The sequence below is a fragment of the Marmota monax genome, unplaced genomic scaffold (assembly GCF_021218885.2).
Source record: "Marmota monax isolate L192 unplaced genomic scaffold, Marmota_monax_Labrador192_F-V1.1 WCK01_AAM20220418_F8-fsc00046, whole genome shotgun sequence".
Classification (NCBI taxonomy): domain Eukaryota; kingdom Metazoa; phylum Chordata; class Mammalia; order Rodentia; family Sciuridae; genus Marmota; species Marmota monax.
Window position 1 is genome coordinate 10,614,734 of NW_026692486.1, and position 21,847 is coordinate 10,636,580.

A 21,847-nucleotide genomic window follows, 5' to 3' on the forward strand; every position below is an offset into this window, starting at 1 on the left:
CTCTGATATTTCTCATCCTGCCAGTCCATGCTTTATCTAGCTGTCAAGAAAAGGTCAGCTATGTGTACTTGTCAGCTTAGGATGTAGGCTGTCAGTCACCATCTGCAAAACCTTCCACTGTTATTTTCTCAAGGAACAAATTATGGCTGTCTTTTTTGCTCTTTAAATCAGATAATTACATGACTGAAGAAAGGTCTGAACATTTTGTTTCTACTCTTGGACAACTGTGTTTTCTGTAGGCATCTCTAATTTGAATGTGTTTATAATTTATCCTCATCTTCTCTACTTTTTTTGAACCAAGTAGGTAACACAAAGCAGGCAGCTTGGAGACAACAGCAGGAGGTCTTTGCTAATAAACTAGTCATCTCACATTTGCCTGGCCAGAGGAGGAAACTGATGCTAAGGTTAAAATTGATTTTTGTTCTGTGATTAAAAAAAAATCAGAAAAAAAAATCCAAAGATTTTTTTTTTTGTTATATTTACCAGGAGAATGAGATGCCAACTTCTCCAGTTAAAACCTAGCTCAGATCTTTTTAATTATGCTTGAAGATCTTTGATCTTTGTTATAATTCATTTATTCATGATTTTAAGTTCCCTGTTTTTCTAGTAGTTCACCATGATGCAGGAGAAGGCTACATAACACAGGAAAAGAACATTCCTCATTTGCAGAGATTTATATTTAAACAGCAAGTATGGTTTTGAGTTAGTGGTCATATTTTGTTCCCTGTGTGTTCCAGCATGGGTTTAAATTTTTTTCCAAGACAATTTGATTTATCCAACATGACATAAATGGCCCCAAACTTTTCTGCTTGCTAAAGTTGTCAATTTTATTTTAAAAAACAGGAAAGATAAAAGAGGCCTGTTACTTACAGGAATGCCACGTTTCCCAGAAGGACCGGGAGCTCCTTTTCTCCCCTTAGGACCCTAAAAATGGGAAGCACAATTGTCAATTGATGGTAATAAACTTACTTAAAGTGAAGCCACAGAAAAGAACGCTGAGACCTGGATGCTACATCAAGTACTGCTACTAAATTGTACATTACTCAAATTTCTGCTTACCTTCCCTGGGAGCTAGTTTCTTCATCTGAAAATGAGTGAATTTGATCATACCACCTATGAATTTTCTTTTAGCCACAAATTCTATGAACTTAAAAACTAAAATCACAGTTAATAACGGAGGAACTTAAATCATAATTTTACAAGTAAAAGTCCCCACTTCCAGGCAGAGCCTTTATTCCCTTTTGAAAAAAGCTAAATTCAGTAATCATTTCTGAAGTATCATGTTTCATGGACTCTATTATGTGCTAGGCATGCAAAGGCAAACTTCCTGATAATAAGGCACTTATGCTGTAGTGAGGGGCATGAACCAATAGCCTAAAATGTACTTCTCTGGAAGCCCAAAGAACATACTTGCAAATCAAGGAACAGATATCTGTTTCCCATGGAACTGTTTGTTTTTCCATGTGTGAGCTGTTTTAAATCATAATTGATTCAGCAGTAACTGGTCTGCCAGGATAGTTAGGAACTTTGCCCTTGCAAATCATTCCATTGTTCTGATGATATCCCAGAATTATTTTAAGAAGAAAAATATGGAAAAGAGTGATCCAGTATACAAAAAGAAAAAGAATTATTGTCATTACTAGATACACTTCTCAGAAATCATCAAAAGTTCTCACAAACAGGATAATTCTATCTGGGATGTTAAGTTTATAAAAGTAAAAGAAAAATTGTGCCAAAGAGTCAGCTTAACAATTATAGGCACACATAAAGAAAACCAATTTAGATGTTATATTTTCTGAAAACGAGTTTAGACATTTTAGAAGAAACAGTATATATCATCACAAAGGAAAACAGCTTTTTCCATATGAAATTAAAAACCCAGCTTTTAAAAAATTTGATAATGAGGAGATATATCCATCAAGTATTCTACTTTCAGCCTTGAAAATTTTTATTTGCCTTAAAAATCAGTAATGCAATCTTTCTAAGGGTAGGGAAACCAGAAAATGGGTTACTGGTGACCTAGGTTTAGTTGAAGTATATAGGATTTCTGGAAAATATGGTACTTAGAGTTAAATATGTCTTTCAGAAAACAATAAAGAAATAAAATAAGCAAATACTTTTAAAATATTGAAAAAGTTCTTATTTCAGTCACATTTAATGGTACTAATGATGGTAATCTTTAAATATGTTAACCAGCGTGTTTTTCCTTCACAGCATTTCTCTTTATGCAAACAGATAAATATGTCCTAGACTTGATTTTCAAAATAGAATTGTGCTTGGATGATGAATTTTCAAAATGGTCCAGTGAAATCCACAGTTTGGGTAGTAGTTTGATAAAAATATAATTTCAGTTTCAAACTGAGCTTTTAAAATACAAAAGCCTAATTCTTAAATAGTAATAGTCTACCTTTTAGTGTCAAAAAAAGGGTTATAAAGAACTCAAGTCATAAAACTCATGCCATAAGTAATAGACTAAGAATAATTATAAAAATATAAGAATTTTTCCCTTGTAAGAGAATATAAAAATATTCAAATTTGAAAAAGGGAAAAAGAGAAACAGAAGAGAACTAAGACTGTTAGACACTGACAGGGACCCTGAGCAGAACCCTTTGTTCCATCTTGCCCTCAAGCCTTGGGGTAGATAGAGACAATAATACTTGTAGATTATTTTGGGGGTCTGGGCACAAAGATGATACCCAGGGCTACTAAAGTCCTTATTGAGAATTCCACATATAGTGCACTAATAGTGACACATACAGTGTCAGCAACACATTTCTTCATGAGATGAGTAAAACAGAGGAATATCTCTCTGAGATCCCCAAATACCTAACATTATGGAAGGAGCAACAGAATGTTATTTCCTTGTGGCCAAGAATAGAAGGGTGGCTCTGAGAGCCCTATCTGAGGAGGCCTTGCTTTATACTAAGATGAAAAATAGCTGTGCATGCAGACATGGGTCAGAGAACTTCTGCCAGGAGGGTCAGGGTAGCTGCCAACACAATGGGATAAGGGCAATTAGGGGTCAAAAGGGATGATGTACATTTCAGTGGATGCTACTGTGAATGGATGATAACAGAAGATTAAAGTTACCTCTCACACCTTTTCCCTACCATTTCAACTCTGAATGTTACTACAAACTTGAGAAGAAAGTAAATGGGGATATTCCAAATCAAATGCTACATATTTGAGTAGGTAGAGTTAATAGCAGTTGATTGATTTGATTTCTACTAGTCAGGTTTCTACTATCAGGTAGGAGGAACACTCAGAACAGATGTTAAGTTCCATTATAAAGAATACAAAGGAAATTATCCTTTTAGTATATCACAGATATATGCATCTTATTACAAACATTCAAATAATAAAATGAAGATAAAAAATTCACATATTATTACAAATCAATTACATTTTTGCAGGATCCTTATGTTGGAGATAATTTCAGAAGAGTTAAATATTGTGCTCTGAAATCTACATCTGTGGGCCAATCATCATTAAAAAAACAATGCTATTCAGACTTGGAGCAGCTTATAATAGAATAATGCTAAAGGAACACTGTAAATATGAGAAATATTTTAAAAGTGTATTTTGCTAATGATAGCAAGGCAATTATGGCAAAATCTATCCGTAAACACTAGGAGTATTTAACCCATAACAAGACCATGGTCTCAACTGTTACCATAACAAACAGAAAGTAGGATGGCAAGAAACACCAGTCTTACAATGGAGGGTTAAGTACATATAGATCAATAAAATATAAAACACTGTTACTGTGATGGGCTTAATGTCTGGTGCCCTGCAAATTCACGTGTTGAAATCCTAACCCTAATGGCACAGTCTAATGGTATTAGAATGTTAGACCTTTGGGAGGTGATGAGGTCTTGAGATTAGAACCCTAGTAAAAGGGATTTGCATCCTTATAAAAGGGACTTCAGAGAGCTCTTTAGACTTCTTTCTACCATGCAATGATATGATCAAGAGTTGGCCTCCCAACTATGAGGAATGCCATTGGGATTTTGATCGGAATTGCATTAAATCTGTATAGTGCTTTTGGTAGTATGGTAATTTTTACAATATTAATTCTGCCTATCCAAGAACAACATAGAACTTTCAATATTCTAAGGTTTTCTTTAATTTCTTTCTTTAGCATCCTGTAGTTTTAATTGTAGAGGTCTTTCACCTCTTCCATTAAGTTGATTCCTAGGTATTATTATTATTTTTTTAGGTATTGTAAATGGGGTAGTTTTCCTCATTTCCCTTTCAGAGTACTTGTCACTGATGTGTCATTGAAATGCCTTTGATTTATGGGTGTTGTTTTTATATCTTGCTACTTTGCTGAATTCATTTACTAGTTATTAAAATTTTCTGGTGGAATTTTTTGGGTCTTCTAGTTATAGAATCATATCATCTGTAAATAGTGCTAATTTGAGTTCTTCTTTTCCTGTCCATATCCCTTTAATTTCTTTCATCAGTCTAATTGCTCTGGCCAGTGTTTCAAGAACTATGTTATATAGAAGTGATGAAAGAAGGTATCCTGTCTTGTTTCAGTTTTTAGGAGAAATGCTTTCAATTTTTCTCCATTTAAAATGTATTGGCCTGGGGTCTAGCATAGATAGCTTTCACAGTGTTCAGGTATGTTCCTGTTATACCTAGTTTTTCTAGTGTTTTGAACATAAAGGGGTGCTGTATTTTGTCAAATGCTTTTTCTACATCTATTGAGGTGATCTTATGATTCTTATCTTTAAGTCTATTGATGTGATGAATTACATTTACTGATTTCCATATGTTGAACCAACCTTGCATCCCTGGGATGTACCCCAGTTGATCATGGTGAACTATCTTTCTGATATGTTTTTGTATTCAATTTTCCAGAATTTTATTGAGAGTTTTTGCATCTATGTTCATTAGAGATATTGGTCTAAAGTTTTCTTTCTTTGATGTGTCTTTGCCTGTTTTTGGAATCAGGGTGATACTGGCCTCATAGAATGGGTTTGGAAGTGCTCCCTCTTTTTCTATTTCACAAAATAATTTGAGAAGTATTGGTATTAGTTATTCGTTAAAGGTCTTGTAGAATTCAGCTGTGTATACATCCAGTCCTGGGCTTATCTTTATTGGTAGGCTTCTGATGGCATCTTCGATTTCATCTTTTTAAATTGATCTGTTTAAATTCTGTATATCATCCTGATTCAATTTAGGCAAATCATATGACTCTAGAAAATTTTTGATGCCTTCGATATTTTGTATTTTACTGGAGTACAAGTTTTCAAAATAATTTCTAATTAATCTTCTGTATTTCTGTAATCTGTTGTGATATTTCCTATTTTATCACATATGTGATTTGAGTTTTCTCTTTCTCTTCATTAGCATGGCTAAGAGTTTGTCAATTTTATTTATTTTTTCAAAGAACCAACATTTGGGGGGTAAATTTTTTCAATTGCTTTTTTTGTTTCAATTTGATTTCAGTTCTGATTTTAATTATTTCCTGTCTTCCACTAATTTTGGTGTTGGTTTATTCTTCTTTTTCTAGGGCTTTGAGATATAATGTTAGGTCGTTTATTTGTTGACTTTTTCTTCTTTTAAGGAATGAACTCCATATAATTAACTTTCCTCTTAGAACTACATGCATAGTGACCCAGAGATTTCGGTATGTTGCATCAGTGTTTTCATTTACTTCTAAAATTTTTTAAGTCTCCTCTTTCATGTTTTTTGCACTCCATTGTTCATTCAGTAGCATATTATTTAATCTCCAGGTGTTGAAGTAGCTTTTATTTTTATTTTATCATTGTTTTCTAGTTTCATTCCATTATGATTTGATAGAATGCAGAGTAATATCTCTACTTTTTGTATTTGCTAAGGGTTGCTTTGTGGCATAATGTATAGTCTATTTTAGAGAAGGATCCTTGTGCTGCTGAGAATGTGTATTTGCTCCTTGAAGGATGATATATTCTACATGTCAGTTAAGTCTAGGTTATTGATTGTATTATTGAGTTCTATATTTCCTTTGTTCAGTTTTGTTTAGAAGATCTATCAAGTGGTGAAAGAGGTATATTAAATCACCCAGAACTAATGTATTGTGGTCTACTTGACTCTTGAACTTGAGAAGAGTTTGTCTGATGAACACAGATGCTCCATAGTTTGGGGCATATATATTTATAATTGTTTTGTTTTGTTGATGTACGGTTCTTTTGAGTAGTATAAAATGTCCTTCTTTATCCTTTTTTTGATTAAGTTTAGCTTCAAACTAAACTTATTTGATATGAGGATGGAAACCTCTGCTTGCTTCTGCAGTCCATGTGAATGGTATGATTTTTCCCAACCTTTCACCCTCAGTCTGTGGATGACTTTTCCTATGAGATGAGTCTCTTGGAGGCAGCATATTGTTGAGTCTTCTTCTTCTTCTTCTTTTTTTTTTTAATCCAACCTGCTATATGTCTTTTGATTGGTGAGTTTAGGCCATTAACAGTCAGGGATATTATTGAGACGTGATTTGTATTCCTAGTCATTTTTGTTTATTTTTGGTATTTAACTTCACTTGGCTTCTTCTTTGATTGGTTTTCCCCTTAGTGTAAAACCTCTCTTTGCTGATTTTCATCAGTTTTTCATTTCCTCTTTGTGGAATATTTTACCAAAGATGTTCTGTAATGCAGGCTTTCTAGTTGTAAATTCTTTTAACTTTTGTTTATCATGGAAGGTATTTATTTCATCATCAAATATAAAGCTTACTTTTTCTGGATATAAGATTCTTGATTGGCATCCATTTTCTTTCAGAGCTTGTTGTTGTTGTTCCAGGATCTCATGGCTTTGACTGTCTGGGTTGAATAATCTGCTGAAATACAAATTGGTCTTTCCCTATATGTGATCTGATTTCTCTCTCTTGCAGCCTTTAAGATTCTATCCTTCTTCTTTATGTTTGGCATTTTCATTATAATGTACCTTGGTGTATATCTGTTGTAATTTTGTATATTTGGTGTCCTGTAAGCCTCTTGTATTTGATTTTCCAATTCATTCTTCATGCTTGGGAAATTTTCCTATATTATCTCATTGAAGAGATTGTGCATTCCTTTGTTTTGAAACATTGTGCCTTCCTCTACCCTAATTAACTCTTGATGCTATCCCATAATTCTTGGATGTTCTGTTCTTAGTTTCTTTCTATTTTCACTGTGTAGTCAACTTTATTTTCTAGATTGTATACTTTGTCTTCATTATCTGATATTCTTTCCTCCAAGTTATCTAGTCTGTTGGTGATGCTTTCTATTGAGTTTTTTATTTGGTTTATTGTTTCCTTCATTTCAAGGATTTCTGTCTTTTTTTTAGGAGTCTCTAACCTCTTTCTTGAAGTAATCTTTTGCTACCTGTATTTGCTCTCTTATCTCTTTGTTGAAGCGATCAATTTTTGCCTATATTTGTTCATTGAGGTCATTCTTTAATTCACAGATCTTTTCAATTATGAACATTCTGAACTCCTTCTCTGACATTTCATTAACTTTGCTGTTCATGGGTTCTGTTATTGTAGTATCCTAGTTTGTTTGGGGTACTTTCCTCCCTTGTTTTTGTCTAAGTGTCTTCCTCTCTTGCAGTGTGGATCTGAGACAGTATAGTTTCTACTCTATAATCCTGTAGTATCTGTGCAGATTATCTGTACCTCACCTTGATGTTGGGCTTCCAGACTCTGCAGGTATCCCTAGATATATGCTACTGCAACTAAAGGGTGACAGGAACAGTGGAGATATATTGAGATAGCATGGAGGTGTCTCAAGATGGATGCAACATCTTTCAGAGATGGGGCTGAAAGGGTGGACCTTACACTGTCTTTGGAATGCCTGCTTTGAGATGCAGTTGATTTTAGACCCTGTCTGTTGTTGAAAGATAGAGGCTACTGTGTGGGGAAGGCTATGGTGATGTCTGCAGTGTCCCAAGATGGAAGTGGGTTAGGCCTGGACTCCCAGATGTGTATGGGGGGGTGAACTCATGGCCCTGGGTCCTGTGCTGTGGCCTGAGGTCCAGTGGATGTCTGCCAGTGGCGGGATGAACTCAGGCCTACCTGGGCCTCGGTCCTATGCAGGTTGGTTTAAGAGCATTTTTAATGTGCCCTTGGGCTGTATGGCAGCATTGCCCAGCTCCAGCACCCAGGAAGAGTTGATCATGCAGACTAGAGAAGCAGTTGTTTAGGAAGAGAATTTGATTTTCATTGGCACAATTTTAAAAGATACTAATACGAATCAGAGAATTTCTTCTTTATAACATGTCAAAAAGGAAAAGGAAAACATTACATATATCAAAGTATTAATTATAAGTAGACATTTTAGGATCAAACTATAGAGAGTACCTGCATTCTTATGCACCTATTGCAAATATAAGGGAGTGACATAACAGAAGTAGCAGTGTTCTAGTTTTAGTTTTTTTCTATGACTTTTTCCATTTTGGAATTTTAAAACTCTAAATAAATATTGCCACAGTCTTCTTTTTCTGATTTTTTTCTTATTCAGGCTTGCCTTTAGTGGGATACTTTTATTAAATATTTATTAATTCTCACTTATTAAGGAGCTGGACAGGAAGTTACTGGTTAGATGCCAAGGCTATTCTGAAAGGTTTCTAGGTCTGTGAACACCTATTTAATATATCTGATTGAATCCCATTTTATTACTTTCTCCTATAAGTGGGAAACACAAGTCTAAGTGAAGACTGCTTAACAAATCCGAAGAAACATGATGAAGAAAATAAAGAAAATTTATTATTTTAAATTTATTCTCACCTAATTTATTATTAAATTAGAGTGCATTTTCTTAAGAATTTAATTTTAAAGCAATTGCATATGAAGTCAGAACGCCATGAAAATCAAGGAGCAATGAATTGATGGTGCCAATGAAAAAGCCAGTTGTTACAAAATGTTTAGGCAATGTCTGTGGGGCACAGGGAAAGGGAGGCTAAATTCAGTTTAAGTAATGGATTTTTAATTTGTTTTATTACAAATAAAATTGTCTTATGGGAAAAATCTTTTGAATCAATTTTGTATTTGTGTTATATAATCAAACTATTATTTAACTCTTACCTTTTGATAAAGATTGATTGGCCAGATTTTAGTCAGCCTCCTGAACCTTCTCCCAGGCCCCCCCTATTCACTTCCTTATAAAATTCTGTTTTCGCGGGGCTGGGGTTGTGGCTCAGTGGTAGAGCACATGCCTTGCATGTGTGAGGCACTGGGTTTGATCCTCAGCACCACATAAAAATAAATAAAGAAAATAAAGGTATTGTGTGCATCTACAAATATATATATATACACACATATACACACACACAAATACACACACATACATACATACACATACATACACACATATAAAATTCAATTTTTGCAAAGAAACCTGCTGGTTAATTTAGCAAGGTCCCCTTCCCACCCTCAATATCTGATCACCCTTGATACATAATCCGGTGTCATTTTCCACCGTCTTGCAGATGTTGTCTGATCATGCTAGTCTGTCTTCAGCAAGAATGCTATTAGGTTGGTTTAGCCAGAATCCCCCTTCTCATGATGTTTCCTCTTAGTAATTTTCCATTCACTGACCTCTCACCTTGTTGTTTGGCTATAAATTCCTACTTGTTAGTGGTGTATTCAGAATTGAGCCCAGCCTGTGTACCCCATTGCAAGATCCCATTACAGTGGCCCCAATACCAAAAGTGAAAGTTCTGAATAAAGTCTTCATTATAATGATTTCACAAGTATTACTGAATAATTTTTTTCTTTAAAATCTCTAAAACAACTAAATAGGTTTGACTGATATTTTTTCACTCTACAATGCAGGTATTTCTGTTTGAAACCTCCAAAAGACTATGAATTTGGGACAACTTTAGGCAATTTTCATAGAGCTAGAGTAGGTTGCTAGTAAAAATAAATTGAGTAACAGTCAAAACATATAAATCAATAATCATGTTTAGTACAATTATCAATACATACCCTATTAAAGGCATATAGTGATCCCAGATCAGGAGAGATGAATGATTATTTTAATTATAATTAATAGGAAATCCTTGTGCTCCTGCTTTCTAAAGCTAACAATAAATAATAAGTGTTGCAAACCATCTTAAGCAATTTCAACTTACTTCAGATCCTCTCTCTCCTTTTGGTCCTTGTTCACCTTGTTCACCTGGCTCACCCTTTAATGGGAACCAAAACAGAAATTATATATAAAGCAGAGGTAATAAGTTATTTTGATGTTAATTTTTTAAAATGTCAGAATTACAAAGAATGCCTTCAAAACATACTGGGGACCCTTGTTGTCCTGTGGCACCTCTTAGTCCTGGTAAACCCACATGACCCTGGGAATAGAGAAGAATATATTATCAGAGTAAATTGAGACATGTAACTTAGAGAAGAGGGTACTATTAATTTAAAATGGCAGTGAAATGTTGCAAACTCAATTAAATATCATAGAGATTATAATTCTTGAAAATGAGGTAGAACATAATAGGTGCTAGATATTATGATGAATATGATATATTATAATGAACAAGTATAGAGTTCTTTCTGTTTTTTTTTTTTTTTTTTTGAGTTAATGTTATCAGTTGAATGATGGCCTCCCCAAAAGATGCCTATGTCCCATATGTGGGATTATACATGTGGGCCTTACATCCACTAATGAGTAGGCTTGTAATAGATACAGAAGAAGGTAGATGACAAGGGAAAAGGCCTGGAGAAGACAAAGAAAGACATTGGAATGATGCAGCCATGGGAGTGCTGACAGCTACCCACAGCTACAATAGGCAGGGAGGATTCTCTCCTAGGTCCTCTAGAGGGAGTGTGCCCTACCCACTTCAATTTTGGATTCCTGCTCTCTAGAATTGAAAGAAAAGATTCTGCTGTTTGAAACCATCCATTTTGTGGTAATTTGTTACAGCAGCCCCAGGAAACTAATATGACCATTCCTGGATATCCTAGGGGGATTGGTTCCAGGATACAAAATCTGAGAATGCTCAAATTCCTGATGTAAGGTTTAGTTTTTGTATATAACTTGTGAACATCCTCCCACCTACTTTAAATCATATCTAGAGTATTTGTACCTTATAAGACAATGTAAATACCTCATAAATAGTTATCATACTGTATTTTTAAGGGAATAATCACAGGGAAAAAAGTCTGTATTTGTTCAGTACAGATGCAATTTTTTAAAAAATGATATTTTCAATCTGTGGTTGGTTGACATTGTAAAAGTAGAGGGCTAAATGTATAGACAATACCTATTCTCCCTGTGGAAGTTCATATTGGTCTCCATTTTTACATACTAGATTCATAGCCATTTGAACAGTAGAGTTAATGGGATGAAGACTGGAAGCAGATACTGCATGCAATAGAAATATCAAATGACTCTGAAATTCAGCAATCTGTCATCACTCTAGGTTTCCTAAGAAGAAATGCTGACCTACCACATTTCCCTTTATAAACTAGCAACAACCAAGGGACATGTCAAATTAAAGTTATGAATGAAGAATTTGCAGGAAATATCTTTTGTCCCCTTCTCTATTGTCTTCTTCACTAAGATTCCTTTCTTCCTATTTTCTGTATGTTACAGAAAGAGTGCCTTAGACAGTTATGAGTTTCATATTCTCTGGGCTACAAGAAAAGGTTGCATACACGGGATAACAATATTCTCACATAAAGGTCAATGCAAATTTTTTTGTTTGCATAAAGTAAGGCAATTAAATTTTAAATTTCAACTTCCTGATAAAGAAAATGAATCTTGTTTAAGAAAGTGAACAGTGGCAAGAGATAAATGCTAGTTTGGAAAGCTTTCTATATATTATATGGCCACACTAAAGAGAAACCATTACTGCACATGACTCTCAGCAGTAACACATGAGTAAAGTCAGTAACAGCATCAGGACAATCAAGAGGGCACATGATACAAGTGAATATGACTTCTTGTGGGTGACTTATCAAATAGGCATTGGGTGAGAAGTGGCATAAAACACTGTAGTTTCAACATGAAGTGAGAATGTGCACATGAGTAAGCCACAGAAATCCAAACTATCATAGCTAATTATGACTTTTCTACTATATTTGTCTGTAGTAGAAATGAGACCTTTTCAGAATAATCTCAGAATAGCCAGTTGGCTCTCTTGGCTTTGTGAAGTCTAAACAAATGTCACCAAAAACAATTTAACTATCTAAGAGCTTTGCTGTAACTATTCTCATCCATCCTAATAAAAATTGACAATAACCATTTTTATGTTATGGTCAAAATTAACTGTATAAAATCATGCAAAAGAGTTTATGGGAAATGGTGACTTTTGTCTAATCATGTTAGTGGTAGGATGAGTTATACTGTCAAGGGAAACTTAGAATTTTATAATGAAACTGATGATAAGTTCCATCTTGAAGGATGAGTGTTTTGGGCAGTGATGTGAGGACATTCTGAGAGAGAGCATGGAAAATAGATTCATGTTACAAAACAAATTAAGTAGAGAATGGATTTGAGAAGGCTAAGACTGGGGACAGAGAATATAGTAAGAAAGCTACTGAAATAATTCAGTCAAAAAATGAATTGAGAAAACGAGTTTAATAATGACAATTACAGTTTGTCAATTTAGTCTGGCTAATCTAATTTTGCATTTCAGAAATGACCACAGAAATTTTATCTTGAGAAAGGGATGTGATATATCAATTAACCTATCAATTTATTATTAAGACTATTATACACAGGGTTCAAAACTAGATGCTGTATAGGAAAGGCATCCTATCCAAACTAGGGAGCACATTAAAAAGCAATTAGCAACAATAACAACAAGAGCAACAGTCGATGGTAAAATATTTGTGTTGAATAACATATAAATAATATTACAGAACTATGCAAGAGTGCAAGATTATAGTTAGAGTGGGTCAGGGCAAAGGAGAGTGTCAGGGGAAAGGGGAGTTTAAGCTAAACTACAAAAGACAAATAAGATTTTTGGAAGTAAACATCCTCAATACCAATGTGATTCTAGAAAAAATTTCTACACACAGCTAATTTTAGTTCATGAAGTTGGTTTTACAAAATACTTCTAAGAAGTGAAAGAGGCTAAGAATTAATTTAAGTCTTGAGAGTACAAAGATATTTATCTACCCTTTTGACAACACTTAACTGAATTCCTAATATATGCCAGGAACTTTGTGTTCTAGAAATTGGGAGTATAATAATGAGAAAGAGAGACAAGATTCTTAGTATCCTAAATCTTATATTTTGGTGGATGAAAATAGATTAAACAGAGAAACAAATGTATAAAAAAGTGGTAAAATAACACTACTACATATCATGAAAGTTATCAGATAATATAATCAAAAGTGAGTTATAAATCTGTTTTAGGTAGGGCATACAAAATAATCATTATATATCTATTTAAAATAGGGCAAGTAATTAAGTCCTCTCAGGCAGGAACATTTCAGCTGATATCTAAATGATGAGAAAAAGCAGCAGTAGAGGGGTAGAGGGAGGGAAGGGGAGGGGAGGGGAGGGGGGATAGGAAGGGGATAGGAAGGGCAGCAGAATACAACAGACACTTGTTTGGCAGTGTGTATAAACGTGGCTGTATAATCAACGTGATTCTGCAATCTGTACACGGGGGAATAATAAGAATTCATACCCCATTTGAAACAAATGTATGATATATGATATGTCAAGATCAATGTAATGTTTTGAGCAACCAATAAATTTCTGATGCTTAAAAAAAAGAAAGAACTAGATGATTTTAAGAAAATGTAACAAAATAGAGCTAGACTTCTAAGATTACAAATTTAAGACATTACCAATCATCTCAATGGTGCTTATTTTTATGAAACTAAGTAAAACTACAGAGAAGCCTATTTAAATTTAGAAACACAGTGTATAACTGACAGTAATTACCTTATATCCCTCTGCTCCAGGCTCTCCTCTCTCTCCTTGTTCCCCCATTGGACCCTATAGTAACCCCACACAAAAATGATCAATTTCATAGCTGCATTCACAAATGCAGATAATACAAGCAGTGTTTTGACAAAAATATAAACTCCAATGTATAATAATTTGTTTTGTTTCACTAAATAATCAAAAGATTAAATTTCAATGATACCAACATTAAAATATGCTAAGTGCTGAGAGATAAAAAGAATCTCATAATGATTTTGTAAGAAAAAATACTGAAAACCCAATTACAATTAAAAATTTAAAAAGATCATTTAAAGATCATTTAAATATAATCTTAACAATTAATCCACTTTACTTTCTTCATTGGAAATTCCAGGGTTTATTCTTTAATCTGTGAAATTTTTAATTCTCAAGGCATCATTTAATTTAAGAAAAATTATACTCATAAACTTTAATCCTTGAGACAGAAGCTAATGTAATAAACTTGGACTCCATGACTTTTTTATTTTTAATGTGAAAATTTTATATAATAAACTGTCAAACTATGTACTCTAAAATGATTCAGAAACATTAGTTATCACATACTAGAAATTATCAGCTGAACAGAACTTTAAATTGAAATTAGTTAACAAAGCTACATAATTTATTATGGAACATTGTGAGCTTTTATTCCTATGTAGATAAAGTTGATAGGCACAATGTAAAGACAATACTGTCTAACTCTGCTTTAATTATTTAGTATATTCATAGTTTATGTCTGTTTCGTTTTTATTAGATAAAACCAGCATAGTTGTATTAGTCTTCTAATACATAAGTATTTATTATATGGAAGCTGACATTCTTTGATCCCGGCATACCTAAATCTGTGAAAAAGAAAGCACTATAATACTCCATTTGCCATTTTTTTTATTAGCTTTTAAATTTTTGCATTATTTATCTCTTAATGGTTTAGACAGATTAAAATATATTTGATAAAGAAAGTTACATATTTGTAGAGAGAAGTTCATCTCTAATGTAAGATGGCTTGATTTAATCAGAAAAATTCTAGAATATTTCCTTTTTCTAAAACAAAGTGCAACTTTCATGGTCAAAGAGCCAAACTGAAATGCCAGGAGTAACCACATATTCTGATCTTTTGCCTTTGGATTCTTTTATTTTCAGTGATACTATGTGGAAAATGGAAAATAAAACCAGTTATATTTACTTCAGGGTCCTAAGCATTATTGTACCCATTTCATTTTCATATGTCTACTACACATTGTTTTAATCAACATGAATACAGAGATAGTTATTCAGGTAATCAAAGCTACTAATAATAGCTACTTTTCAAAAACTGTGGTTACAGTTAGTCCTTACAATATAGACCCATGATCTTTAAAGATTATTGGTTCTAATAACCTGTTATAAGAGTTTGAAACTCACTTACCTATTATCAAAAGTATATAGGTTAGATTTTTTTAATACTTTAGAAATCAATATGAATTTGATAATTAGAGAAATATTTGCTATAAAAGTACAGAGTATATAAATTTTGGACAGTTTCTGCATAAAGTTACAATGTATTTAATGCTGAAAGTTAGATTTTGGAAGTTACTGTCTCAAATCTACATATTAGGAAAAGGTTCTTGATCTGCATCTTTTTGATATCTAAGACTTTCACATTATTTAGATTTCATGATGGCAAATACTGCTCTTCTATCTAACCTTGCATAGTTAGCAAAATAAAACTCTTTGAAAAGATAAGATTGGGCTGGGGATATAGCTCAGTTGGTACAGTGCTTGCCTTTGCATGCACAAGGCCCTGGGCTCAACCCAGCAACATACACACACAAAAAGATGAGATTGGTGTTGTGAATCTACTACTGTGTTTCATCTTGAGGTGTCAAGATATTTTAGAAAAAGACCTACTGGTTCACCTCGAGGCCCAGGTGGTCCTTGAACTTTGCTATCTTCTCCTGGGTAACCCTAAAATGAAAATAATGATTTATCAACCAAAACAAATTAATGAAATAACCTTTATAAATACATAGTCTAGTATTTTAATAAGTTAGAAAATATGCAATTTGATTTTATCTTTTTTAAGTGGAAAATGTGCCTAAAAAATGAAGCATATAATGTTTTATACACAGTTTTAACTTGTGCATGATTCTTGAAAGTATTCATTTGTTTTAATTATATAAAAAGCATGCTGGGAATTTTCTCAATATGTCAAGTTTTAATGATATCATAAATCAAAAGCACTGTTAGAATTATTCCTAACTCATTAAAATATTTTAATATAAATGTACTATAATAACTCATGTAATCTAGAGTCTCCTAATCTCTTTCAGTAAATAATTAATTTTATTTTTATAGGACTACAGCTCACAAAGCATTTCACATGTATTATTTCACCCTAATTTTGAAATAATACACAGAAGATATTTTAATAATTTATTTAACTTTTAGCTCCTTGATATTTATGTTTTGGAATTTGCAGAATTTCTAATTTGAAAAGTTGTTCTCTTATTCCTTGAAAATATTTCTATGCATTATTTCAGAAAATTTAATAAAGTCAACATCTTACTTAAGAGTTCAAATATCAAAATATCAGTATAGACACACACCTTTTCTCCTTTAGGGCCTGGGAGCCCAGAGAGTCCTGGTGGACCTTGCTGGCCCTATAAAAAGACAAGTAAGCAGATATTCTCTTTGTCATTTGTATATGCTCTATCTAATGCCATGAAGCCCATGCTGTTAGATATTGTGCTATTCTAAAAAGAAAAATAGGATTCACTCTATAGGAGGATTAGAACTAAATGTTAGAAAGTTTTATCAGGAAGATTTAATCTTACTTTCCATATTTGGAATGTCATCTTTAATATAAATGTATATGTGTGAATATTTTTAATGAGAAATGCTTACCCTATATCCTGGAATTCCTGATTCTCCATCAAGTCCCATCATCCCTAAAGGGCCCTAAAAATCAAAATAAATATTAGTAAGAGAGGAAACAGATGTTTGTTTAAATCATTTTTACCATTAGAATTTCATGGTCTGAAATTCTACTTTGTCTGAAATGGGAAAACACCCCCCACCCCCACACACAACTTTTGTCTTTTTTTGGTAGGGGGTACTGGAGGTTGAACTCAGGGGCAGTAGACCACTTAGCCACATCCCCATCCCTATTTCGTATTTTATTTAGACACAGAGTTGCTTAGTGCCTCGCTTTTTCTGAGGCTGACTTTAAACCCGCCATTCTCCTGCCTCAACTTTTGTCCTTTATTTTCATTTGAACCACAGAAGTTCTATAAAAAAATGTTTACTTCTGCTATGAATGTGCTTACTCATATTAAAAGAAATATTTCCAGTTGTCATAATACTGATGGTCCCCAGAAAATTCTTGGAAATGTTTGTATCTCTCCAAGTTTATGGTGATTGTGTATCACTAAATATTGGAAAATGAAGTCAGAGAGTTTTACATAATGTTTCTGTGAGGTGCAGGAGAACACTACATACTTGTAGATGTTTTCATATCCTTTGATGAATATGGTTTTAGTTTTGGTAAAAGTTGTTAAAGTAGAGATAGTGATGACACAGATGTGATAGTAATCTTATAATTACTTATTATCAATATCTTGCAGATGAGGAAACCATATAAATTAAAGACTAATCAGTAAATGCCCCTAATCTAGTGAAAAGATAGACAATTGTAAAAAGCAAAAGTAATGATTCTAAAAATGAGAGAGAGAGAGAGAGAGAGAGAAAGAGAAAGCGCGCTATTTTTTAAAAATTTATTTGTAATATACCAGAAGACTATTAACTAAACATCATCAGTAGACCAAAATTTTTGATTTGAGATATGAAAACAGGGCTGAAAATGTGCAAAGAAGAAAATTGTTGCATATGTGCAAATGGTCTCAAGGAAGGAAGTTTCCAACTCTGAAATCAAGAAATTAAAGGAGCAGGATAGGATCAGGTTTAATAATTGGGGAAAGAGTCAGAAGGTCTTCCTACTTCCTTGCCTGTACTAGGTATCAGACAGCCAAAATTTCCTAGAGATTAAATGAATAAGTGTGGGAAATGTAGCCAAAAAGGCTACAGCTAAAGGCTGTAAGTTTGGGTGGATAGGAGCCACTACAATGAAAAATAAAATATGTGACTCAATAAAAAAATATGAGCCATGAACCTTAGGGTATTTAAAAATACATCTTTAAAATATGCAACCCCTAAAAAACTAAGTGGGTAGGGAGACCTCAATAACCTCTTTCAGAGATCAAGGAATCAAATAGTGAGGAAAAAAAGTAAGAAAGCTATAAGGATTTGAGTGACACAGTTAACAAGCTTGATCTAATAGAAATACACAGAACTCTGTACTTACAGAAAAAAATTTTAGTATATAACAGTTATAGTTTATAACAGACCTCAAAGAAATTAAACAGACGAACTAAACTAATTCCACAAGATAGACAAAAGAACTATAAACTCAAAAAAAAAAAAGAGGAGAAAGAAAATAAAATCACAATAGCAAGACTGTGGAACCAACCTAGATGCCCTTCAATAGACGAATGGATAAAAACAATGTGGCATTTATACACAATGGAGTATTACTCTGCATTAAAAAATGACAAAATCATAGAATTTGCAGGGAAATGGATGGCATTAGAGCAGATTATGCTAAGTGAAGCTAGCCAATCCCTAAAAAACAAATGCCAAATGTCTTCTTTGATATAAGGAGAGTAACTAAAAACAGAGTATGGACGAAGAGCATGAGAAGAAGATTAACATTAAACAGGGATGAGAGGTGGGAGGGAAAGGGAGAGAGAAGGGAAATTGCATGGAAATGGAAGGAGACCCTCAGGGTTATACAAAATTACATACAAGAGGAAGTGAGGGGAAAGGGAAAAATAATACAAGGGGGAGAAATGAATGACAGTAGAGGGGGTAGAGAGAGAAGAGGGGAGGGGAGGGGAGGGGAGGGAGGGGAGGGGGATAGTAGAGGATAGGAAAGGCAGCAGAATACAACAGACAATAGTATGGCAATATGTAAATCAATGGATGTGTAACTGATGTGATTCTGCAATCTGTATATGGGGTAAAAATGGGAGTTCATAACCCACTTGAATCAAAGTGTGAAATATGATATATCAAGAACTATGTAATGTTTTGAACAACCAACAATAAAAATTAAAAAAAAGAAAGTAAAATTAAAGCACAAATTATTATTAAAATAGAAAGCGAAATCCTACAACTAGGGAGGCTGAGGCAGGAAGATCACAAGTTTAAGGCCAGGCTAAGCAACTTAGAAAGACCCTGTCTCAAGATAAAAATTTTAAAAAAGGCTGGGGAGAGAGCTTAGTGGTAGAGTGCCGCCCTGGTGTCAATTCCCAATATTGCAAAAAACAAAAACAGAAAAAGAGTGGAGTAAAAAAAGATAAAGTAGATTCTTTGAGCTGACTAATAAAATGGCTAAATTTTTGCAAGTATGATCAAGAAATAAGAGTAGACACAATAAAATAGCATCAGGAAAGAGAATTCGGAAATAACCTCAGGAATTTTTTTTTGTACTGTGATTTTTTGCAGTGTTGGGAATCAGTCCTAGGGCTCTGCACATGCCAGGTAAGAACTCTATCAATAAGCTATACCCCTAGCTCTAAAATTTTAGATAGAAGAAAATAGCAAATACAAGTTTGATCTAAATTTGAAAATCTAGATAGAATAGAAGATATTTTTAGAAAGAACCTAAAGAAATTTATTCAAGAAGAAAATTTGATAGGCAAAGACCTACTATTAATAAAATAATATACAGCCCAGATCTTTTTAAGTTGGAAGAACAGATGATGGGAAGATGGAAGATAATGGGAAGTTGGAAGAGCAGATGGTTCTAAACCATTACAGAACCATTAGAGAACACAGAAAAATGTAGAAAATCATTTTATAAGACATTAAATTTTTTCAAACCCAATTAAAGATACTATATATTAAAAAAACACCAAAGGCCTAAATTGTTTACAAATACAGATGCAAAATTTCTTTCTTTCTTTCTTTTTCTTTTTTTTAAAGACAGTGATTTGCTATGTTGTCTATGCTGGTCTGAAACTCCTGGGCTCAAGTGATCCTCCTACCTCTGAATCCCTATTAACTGGGACTGTAGGCACATGCCATTTTGCCTGGTTCCTACAAAATTCTTAAGACAACTAAATGCAATAAGTGAAACTAAAACTCTTAAATAAAATAGTAGCAAATTGAATCCAGTAATAGTAGAAGAATAATACAAACATACCTAAGTTAGATTTATCCTAGGAATTCATAGTTGATTCAACTTTTGGAAATCCATTAATGAATTTCCTTATATTAACAAGGGAAAGAAAGCCTGGGATTATCTAAACAAATGTTATAAAAGTATTTAAGAAAATTTAACATTTCCTTGTAGTTAAAACTCTGATTAAGAATAGAAATAAATTTCTTTAAAATAATAAAAGTATGTTCCAAAAAAAATTCAAAGAATACTTGAAAATGAGGCATTAGTCGTATTTTTACTAATAGGCACAGGACAAGGTTTTCCTTATGATGACTTTTATTCACTACTATTTCAGGAATTTTTTGCAATGTAATAAGTCAAAAAAATAAATAAAGGAAGGTGATATTATTATTTACCTAAAGATTCCATAAAAATTACCTAAATTCATTAAAGTGGGTATGAGATCAAAATATGAAAATAGTTTTTTTACCAATCCAATGACATAAAGGAAAAAGATTATATTAACAATGAGAACAAAATTTATTAAAAAGCCAAGAAAAAATCTAAAAGAGAGTTGTAAGAACAGAGTAAAGGAAATACAACTTTCTCAAAGTATGTATAAGAAGGTATGAGTAAATGGAAAGACATAGCTTCTTTACACAAAAATTCAATTTTGGAGGAAACTGATGCTGGTTTTAAAGTTCACATGAAAGAGGAACTCAGTTATGGAGTACTTGCTCTAACAGATCTCAAAAGATATTGTAACAATATAGTAAATAAAACAGTATAGTATAGACCCAGAAGCAGACTATCAGTTTGAGAGATGTAAACAAACCAGTGACTATTTGAGAATTTAGTTTATAGCAGTATTTCATAAAGGTGAGAAATAAGTCAACTTTTCAATAGATAAAATTGTGACAACTATGTATCAATTTGAAAAGAAGAAAATTCATCATCTACAACTCATACCAAAAATAAACTCCATGCCTCAAAGAGTTTAAAACGAAAAGCTATAAAAGCATTAGGATAAGAATATTTTTATATACTTTAGGTAGGAAAGGCATTTCTAATGAAGAAATAAAACCCCAAAACTGTAGAGAAAAAAATTAATAAATTTGACAATGTAAAAATTAAAGTGTTTTGTATGGCTAAAGATATCATAAGCAAAATTAAAAGATAAATGACAGAAGTGAAAACACTGTAATACATTTTGCAACATATTCAACAAAACTATATTAATATTTAAGATACATATCATATATAGAATCAAATCAGTAAGAAAAAGACAACCACGTAACAAAAAACATGTAGACATGTAGACAACTTTTGTAGGTAAAAAGTACAAGTTACTTAGTTGTAATCAGGGAAATGAAAATAGAAAGATGAGATAAAATTTTCTCATTTATCCGATTGGCAAACATCAAATGGACTAATGTGAAACATGGTTGGTGGGAATGAAAAATTTGGTAAAACCTCTTTGAAAGGAGTTTCAGAATAACGTGTTGAAATTGTAAAAGTGAATACTTTTACAGCCAAAAATCCAAAGTAGGTGCCTACTTTGAAGACATTATTCTTTGGATGTATCAGTTTTTATGTTTGTTAAAAATTAATCACATTATATAATGGTTTTAACATATAGGTCAAAGACAGAGAAATATTAATAAATGAAATAAAAGGGAGTAGGAAAGGCCTGGGGTAATAACATATTAGTAAGTAATGGAACACTTAAGATGAACTTGAGGCTTCCTCAACAACAAATGGA

General features: G+C 33.0%; 1 protein-coding gene across 1 annotated transcript in view; it reads right to left on the reverse strand.

Annotated features, from left to right (window-relative positions):
* Col24a1 (collagen type XXIV alpha 1 chain) overlaps positions 1-21,847 on the reverse strand; it is a 393,162-nt gene that overhangs the window by 86,032 nt on the left and 285,283 nt on the right. Inside the window, exons 41-47 of the mRNA XM_046443140.2 lie at positions 16,770-16,823; positions 16,472-16,525; positions 15,774-15,830; positions 13,866-13,919; positions 10,255-10,308; positions 10,093-10,146; positions 871-924 (exon numbers count right to left, since the gene is read on the reverse strand). Coding sequence (XP_046299096.1) covers positions 871-924; positions 10,093-10,146; positions 10,255-10,308; positions 13,866-13,919; positions 15,774-15,830; positions 16,472-16,525; positions 16,770-16,823 — 381 coding nt within the window. The remainder of the gene's footprint in view (positions 1-870; positions 925-10,092; positions 10,147-10,254; positions 10,309-13,865; positions 13,920-15,773; positions 15,831-16,471; positions 16,526-16,769; positions 16,824-21,847) is intronic.